Raw genomic sequence first — 8563 nt, 5'->3', positions numbered from 1 at the left:
TAAAGTGGTTTTCTCTAATAGACCTTTTTCATTGCAGTTTAAGAACATAATGAAAAGAATAAAGTATAAGAAACATATGGAATTACAAATAAAAAAATTAAATTTCGACATATAGAAAACTATGGTTTAATCTGTGATAAAATAATTTATGGTAGACTGAAGCATATGGTTTTCTATACCTCAAAATTTATTCATATTTTTATGTCAGTATGTACAGTATATATATTAAGTATTTATATATTTAATATACAAAGATTATGTACATTTTATATATATATATTACAAACTATAGCAAAAATGATATACATAAAATAAAATTCTAGTAGTACAGTCTTTTAAATAATTTTTATTTAATCTTAATTTGCTATTCTATAGAATTTGAAATTAAATTATAGAGATTTAAATACATATTTAGAAACTAAATAAAAATAAAATTATCAGCAATATTAGCAAAATTCGTAAATATATTCTATAATATTAGGAATTTTGAAAATAAATGGCATAAAGATTTGAAACATGTTTAGGAACTAAATAAAAATTATAGTCATATCAGCAAAAGAATTCATGAATATTAATACTCTATTTTTCTATTTTAAATAAAATATATCCTCAATACAAATTATATACATATATACATATGTAAATTGCAATATATACAGTGACTATGAAGTAATTTTCCACGGAGCTAACATTTGAACGAAATTTGCCATATTTAATGTACCTTGTGTATCCTGAGGCCAATTCCAAACAACTCGTTCTTCAAACGCTTTAACGAAATTAGCCTCGGCTTCATGCGGTCTATTGGGCATTCCATCTCGAATTTCATATTCTGACTTACCAGTAACTCTGTTATAAACATAATATTCATGACTCTTTTTGCTGATATGACGTGCCCATGGCTGTGCGATACTTCGTATAAAAAGAACGCTATTAAATGCTGAATACACGTATGCTGTATCGTTCTCTCCGTCAAATTCTAATGGGTTTTTCGCAAATTCAAATGCGCTAGGCAATTTGACGCGGTGTGGTGTAACGCGCAACTTTTTCTCTATATCTGGTGTTAGCAGAAACCGCTCCTTGGCTCGAATGCAAATATAATCGTTAGGACTAGGCTTCCATAGCGCGTCACAAAACATTTTGGTGAGTTTATATCTAAAACATATATCAAACATTAAAATAGTTACATGTAATATAATTAATTCATAATAATTATTCATAATCAATATTTTGTTAAGAATTATATATTTAAGTTAAATTAATTTACACGAAAATATATATTTATATCTTTAAATAAACACTCATATTTGCTATAATTTAATTTAGAGCAAGATCAATACAGACTTTGCAATATTATATGTATACTTTACACACACGTTTTATAATACACACACGTTTTATAACGCGCGCGCGCGCGCGCGTGTGTGTATATGTATACATGTATACAATTATAAAACTATATTTGTTTTAATTTGATCTAGGTTCAATTAAATTACTTATTTCTAAACAATAGAAATATATGAATAAATAATATATTAACAATTTAGAGTATACATAACATTAGTATACATGGTATAAAGTATACATGATATTTTAAAATGTATTACTTGACAACACAAAAGAAAAGCTTACCTTGTAGACAAATAATATTTGCTTACATCTTCTCCACCAAGCATATAAGCGTCTAAAATGTGTAATGCTCGAGTTTTTGAAAAATATTTTCCAGTCCATTTGGTTTCATATACTAATTCGGCATATACTAATGTATTGGCTGGTAATTCTATTTTAATGTCTCCAACAGATTCCCATTTATTTCTGGAAAATCTATATACTTTTCTGCGTCCCAAACCTAAATAAAATGTTGCTATCTTTTCTTCTTCTATACATGCTCCAGAACCACAGGGCATGCAATACCAATCATATGGTTGATTGAGTACTGTATTTCGTGCATTATCGCTCTTTAATTTGGTTGCCTCGCTTCTTAAAATTGATACAGAATCACGCAATATCTCGCGTACTTTGTCTTGTGGCTTCGGTATTTGTGGTCTTATCCTACTTTTGTCTTGTAAATTCCAATATTTTAGGCATTCCTTACGCATATCTGCTTGTTTTGATTCTGTTAAAGTAGGGTCTTCACAAAATGCAGCAATTTTTAAAAGATTCGTTATCTGCTTCTTCCCGAGATTATCATTGGAAGTTTTCAAATATTTTATAAATTCTACATCGGCTTCTAATATTGAAAGCGGTACCAATTCAAGTACATCATTGGTATCAATTCTCAGTGAAAGTAAATAATTAATATGAGAAAGATAATCTGCAATATTCTGAGTATCGGCTTTTTTCTTTTTACATATCAAATAGCGTTCTGAATTGGCCGGTCTCGAAGTGTTGGGTTTAAAGATAGAAATTGTATCAAAACATTTACGCATTAAGTAAATTAGACCAGCACTAAATGGTGTAAACAAATCAAATAATTTTGTTACAAAATGACCTCCTGGTCTTACTATCATCAAGGCCACCAAACACTGACATAAATATAATTGTTTAGATAAAATTTCTTGGATGTTTTCCTGGCCTTCTACTGAAAAGCCTCCATCCGACATCATAAAATGTACGCCTTTACCATTAGTATGCTTCATTATTAATGATTTAAATTCCTCTTGATTTTGTGCATCAAATACATCTCCATTGCCTTTAGAACCATAAAACGGATGAAAAGTTTCACATGGACCGGCGAAAAATTCATCTAATGTAAAATCATTCTCATTTTTCAATGTAAATCCAAATCCTTTAGCACGCCATCCTTTTCTAGACAGGACATATTCGCTGAAACCACCTGGCCCAGCACATACGTCAGCAAAGTATAACAATTCATTGGAATTTAAATTCTTCGGATCAGTAAACATAAAATTGCAAGCTCTGTCTATATTCGCCATCTTGACAGCAGCACGGTTCAAAAAGTTAACAGTACGAATTGTTTCATAAGGATTAGATCGAGTTCTTGCTTTCCGCATTTCTACCTTGTCTAATTTGTCAAATACAGTTTTTGATCTAATAATCTGCTTTAAAATCTCTGGATTGCAGAAATTGTCCTCATCATCTATGGTGTGTTTTCTTGGTCCCAATTTGATCCAATCTGACATCTCCATGACCTGTGGTGTCTCAGAATGCATATTTGGTAGCCATTCAATATCTTCTATAGCCTTTATCTCTTCCTCTTTGGGATTCCACTTAAGACTAGCTTCCTTAAGACCTGGTACATAATGTCCAAAACCTCTTCGCCCATGTTGTATAACCGCTTCTATCGGTTCTACACGTCCTTGATCATCCTTACCAAGACCTTTACCTGTCTTGTATCCCATATTCTTCATAATACGCTGAATTTTATTGGATATATTACTTGTGTCATTCACATTATCATTATCTACTGTCTTGACTTGATCAACATATTTCTTTTCTTCTGATACATTAAGGATTTCTCCATTATTCATCTTTCTCCTCTTACTTTGGTGCTCGTAAACATCGGCAACATAATCAGTATCCAAGTCACATCTATACTCATGCAAGTCATTATACTTATTAGGATGTTCAATAAGCTCGCTATCTTCTTCAGATACATATTCTTCATATGTATCATTTAATGTTGATTGGGATTTTATAAAAGGCAGAAAATCTGTCTCTCCAGAATGATAATCTGTATCATCCTCTGTATCATGTTGAGAATAATCGTTGAAAGGCTCTGCCTTCAAATTAATATTTTCAGTATTCATAGTATTATCCTCAATACCTAATAAAATTTCACAAGTAAATTATTGAATTTGTTTTCATAATTAAATATATAAAAAAGAGAAAAATGCGAAAAATACGCACCACTATCCATGATTTCTGCTTCTTTTATCAATCCTTCAATTTCAATCGCTTTGAATACAGTTTTCTCAAACTCTGTAAGGTTAACAACATTTGTTATTAGTCCGAAAATGAATATCAAGGGAAAATATTGAGAAATATGAAAGAATTCTTTGCAATTTTACATTTTAGTCATTTACAAAGCAAAAGAAACATTCTCCTCAATAGATGAACATTAATAAGAACAAATGTTGTACGCTTTAACTACATAGATATGAACCATCAGTTACTATATCCACTCTTGTTATTGAAATAGTGGCGACATCACTAACCAATAACTAAAAATTAGGAATAGTCCATAATAGTGCATACATGGCACTTCTGCTTCTCTTTATTGCAGGATTCATACTGCGCCCGACATCCGACATATGATGATCCAATATCCAATAGGAGATTTCAGGTTTCTAGACAGATTATTTATTTAATTTTAAGGTTTCTAGACAGAATATTTTTGTTTCTAGAAAACGTATTCTTTTATTGGATGTCGAATGCCGGATGCAATATGAATCCTGCATTATGGTTATAAAAATAACTATTAAAATAATCGAGTTAATATCTTTAATATATTTTTGCATGATATAAAATTATTTAAATTTGTATTAAATTATGTTATTAAATAAAAAATCTAAAAATTATCAACTTTATTTTGAACTAATTAACTGTAAATGTAAATCAAGAAAATAATAGAAATAAAATAATTTATGAATATATGAAAATGTATATGTATAAAATACATAAATATTATTTCTGTAATAAAAAAACATTAATTGTGACACAGTGTTATTCTGTACACGCTTATCAACAACTAATGACAAGAATGATCAAGGAAGAAAGCACAGCTCTCAATGGCTGTCATTAATTAACGACACTGACAGTTGTTGGTAAGTGTATACAGAATTAACTAACTAAATATTTATGACATATAAGATGCTTTTCATTTAGCGAAAGTCAATATAAATATTCTATCTTTCTTGACATTTAGTGTCTAACAAGGATGAAATGATACTTGTATCATTAATGTCCGATTCCACCAAACGTAGATTAAGAATACATTGGAAAACACCATCCGAGTGACTCCATGTAGCGTCTTATCCTTGTTTAACATTCGATTAACCAACATTCGAGACACCACAGGTCATGGAGATGTCAGAAAACGATACACGAAGTTACTCGAGTGGTGTTTTCGAACGTACCCTAACTTTAGCTCTCTGTTTAACTTACTCTTCATCTTTTTCTAATTATGAATCGAATCCGTAAAAATAATAGGTAAAGACTTATGTCCATTCGTGTTTATTGCTGAAAAATGTCTTAATGTTCACTACTTCAATACTTTTCAATTGTGATTGGCCTAAGTGTCGGTCCACAATAGGTGATTTAAACTTTAAGAAGTAAGAAATTGACCCATCATAATCGAATAGAGAAAAATAATGAGAAAAATAATCGACTATGATTGATCAATTTCTTATGGCTTAAAGATTAAATATCTATTGTGGACCGAGACTAAGGTAGCACATAAAGAAAACATGAATAGTAAGATTGAGACCAGTATATATTATTGAGTTAACCCTTATATTTATTATTATCTTAAGGGCAGCCTTAAGATGTCATAAACCAATCATGGGCCGATATTTATAATTAAAATCTTATATTTAAGATTATTTTAAGTATTGTCTTAAAAGATTATCAATCATAGACCTGTATTAACGTTACTGTCTTAAGATATTATTTAAAATAGTCTTAAATGAGACTAAAAACTAAATTAAAAATGAGACTAGACTATAAATACTGGCCATAAAGCTATATTAATATCTTAAAATACTTGAAACGATTTTGAAATACAAACGTGAATATTGATCTATTTTACTATTTATTATATTTTATGCCTTCCTAGATTATTCCAGACAACGAATGGTTTCCAGACAACGAAGCAGACTTCTATATAAGATATTTTTCAGTAGCAAATACAAGTTTCGTTATATCATTTGTTGCTTTTATTTTTTAAAGATATTCAGTAAGTATTTATTTAGTATAAATAAATGGCTTTAATATAAAGATCGTTATTAGCAAATTATCATAATAGATTTTTTTCCTATAATTTTATTGAGTACATATATTAATGAATGAAATGTATAGAATAACTGAATAGAAGGGAGAGTGTGCGTCACAGCGAGATCCACGAGACTACGAATCGGTTGTGAAAATTTGTAATTATTTTTGCGAAAAAATATTATCTCAGTCAGGAATTAAACCTGGATAAATGATGACAAAGTATCTTAGAATTTTGTTGTATAATGATTCAATAAACATAAAATGTTTAAAAAAAGAGCTAAAGATCAAACAAGATTTTAATTGATCACATTTTCATTGAGATTTTTCAGTAAATCACATGTTGCAATAGATAATTGAGTTTTTTTCAGACAACATAAGTCAGAGCATACGATGTGTTAAAAATACATTTTTTGTGAAAGATGTTCAAAAGAAATTTATACGATATTTTAAAGATCTCTTATATGCTGGATTTTATATCTATACATATCTTACTTTTGGATTTTTGTATTCAAAATTTTAAAAGTAAAAAAGAAAATAGATAGGTGAGAATAAAACTTCAATCTAAATAAAAAGTTAATAAGAAAAACAATAATAAATCGACTATATATTTTTACATTAAAATGTATATACTTCTTAGTAACATAAAAAGATATAAAGTAAACTTCACATCTTTTTATGTTTATTAATTTAATTGTATAAAGCACTTCCCATTAGTAATATAATCATTCTGATGACTGTAAATAAAATGTATATTACAATTAGTTAAAGATTACACGAGTTTATCTATAATTAAAGTCTACTTAAGTTTTATTATATTAAGTATAAAGTGAATAAATTTTATTTCGATAGACTAACTTAGAGTCATAGATTATAAAGAACATATAATACATATATTAACATGTTTCATATATCATATGTACATATATATTACAATACATTATAAAGTATCAATTTAATCTAAACTTAGTTTAACTTTTAACTTTTCATTATTTTAGATTATATTATAATGTATTAGATACTATAAAGTCTTAATCTATTCTAACCTTAATTTATTTAGTACTTAGTTTATTTTAATTTTCAATTTCTAATTTTTACTTATATTGAAATATATTCTCTCACCTATATATTTTCTTAGCGTTTTCTCATACATAGCGAAACCCGTATGGAAAGAAATTATTGAGAACTATTGAGAACTATTCAGATTTATATAGTTACTATTCAATTTCTGTAATAACTTGAATAGTAACTATTAGCGATTACATGCATGAATAGCTATTCAATTACTATTCATATGGGTTCCTTTCCATACGGGTTTCGCTGTAATCTTCATTATCATCTTTTGCCATAACAAAGATGTTTTGTCAAAATGTTATAACGTCTATAATATCGCATTTTTGTTACGGTATCTATACTATAGATTGCGTTCAACCAACAGTTGGAAGGCTTACTAGGTCCATGGCATAAAATCAGTAAGCAATTTTCTGAATGGTTTCTTATATATAAATATTTATGTGCATACACAAAAACATAACTTTTATTTAGAAATCATATATCATCTAATCGGACATATCGTTTATGTATCATTTACGAAAATGGAAATTGTTTCACGGTTTTCTTAATATTTACATCAACAATGGCCAACAATTTTATATTTTTGGTTTTCAGAAAGGTTTTGGTTTTTGGTGTACAGAAATGCTATAGTTCCGCAAAATTTGCAATTGTTTGTAAAACGATGTGTTCACCGAGTACGAAAATAACTATGTTTAAGCCGACAAAGCAGGCTGGTTGTCGTTCGACTTGAACACGGACAATCATTCACAAAAATGTCCGCTCGCTGAAAATGCTTACTGATCATGGACGTTCAGAAAATATTTGATCAACAATGTGCATAACCTGCGTCAAGAGACAGTCAGAGGATCAGATCCACTCAATGGCCCGAGAAGGACTTCTCCGTTCTTCACCCCGAGATAAACTTAAAATCCCTTAAGAAAAAAACAGAAGAACGATATAAGTTAATAGATATAATAGATATAAGACATGATGATGCAATACAAAAAATTTATGTGGGTCAAGAGACGTCAAATCCACTCAATGGCCCGAAGGACTTCTCCATTCTCTCGAGATAAACTCAAAACTCCTTAAGGAAAAAACAGAAAAATGATATAAGTTAATAGATATAATAGATATAAGATATAAGTTATAAGATATATAAGGAATAAGTTATAAGATATAAGATATAATAATCTTCGCTATATCGTTTTGACTTGATAATTATAGCTCTTAACTATAGCGTTCAATAAAATGTATGTTATCCGCCTATTGCTCAGAACGCGTCATGCGTTACGCGTGGCGAAAATTGGCAGCGATAGCCAATCAATTTACCATTTTTTTATAAGGGCGAAAGTAAGGGCCATCAACTTCCGCCATAACGCATTTTATGGGCAATAGGTTATAGTATTTAATATGGCGTCTATGCGTCATTTTCTATGAAGTGTAATATGGCATCTAGAGCGTCGTTTTCTATATCTAATATAACTCTTCACAATTCATTTCACAATTAATTTACATTTGATACGCGTACCAACGATATAAATTAAATAATCATCTTCTT

General features: G+C 29.1%; 1 protein-coding gene and 1 long non-coding RNA gene across 3 annotated transcripts; one reads left to right on the top strand and one right to left on the bottom strand.

The window, feature by feature from the left end:
* Positions 1–166: 166 nt before the first annotated feature.
* On the bottom strand, positions 167–5804 carry Cmtr1 (Cap methyltransferase 1). Of its 2 annotated transcripts, none has more exons than XM_011633989.3 (4): positions 5125–5804; positions 3868–3939; positions 1630–3784; positions 167–1152 (listed from the first exon to the last, which is right to left on the bottom strand). In XM_011633989.3, the coding sequence occupies exons 1-4, from the start codon at positions 5129–5131 to the stop codon at positions 663–665; spliced, it is 2724 nt and encodes a 907-aa protein (XP_011632291.2). In that variant the 5' UTR covers positions 5132–5804; the 3' UTR covers positions 167–662. The 2 variants fall into 2 exon arrangements, with proteins under 2 accessions (XP_011632291.2, XP_011632292.2); XM_011633990.3 differs by lacking the exon at positions 5125–5804 and adding an exon at positions 4029–4169.
* On the top strand, positions 4727–6524 carry LOC148936611 (uncharacterized). Its single transcript, XR_016139327.1, has 2 exons — positions 4727–5169; positions 5795–6524. It is a non-coding gene; the product is annotated as an uncharacterized LOC148936611 (long non-coding RNA).
* The last annotated feature ends 2039 nt before the right edge of the window (positions 6525–8563 follow it).

The sequence above is a fragment of the Pogonomyrmex barbatus genome, unplaced genomic scaffold, assembly GCF_055798465.1.
Source record: "Pogonomyrmex barbatus isolate J1 unplaced genomic scaffold, ASM5579846v1 scaffold2, whole genome shotgun sequence".
In the NCBI taxonomy this organism is placed as follows: domain Eukaryota; kingdom Metazoa; phylum Arthropoda; class Insecta; order Hymenoptera; family Formicidae; genus Pogonomyrmex; species Pogonomyrmex barbatus.
Note: the sequence above shows the minus strand (reverse complement) of the source record. Positions and strands in the feature narration are given on the sequence as shown.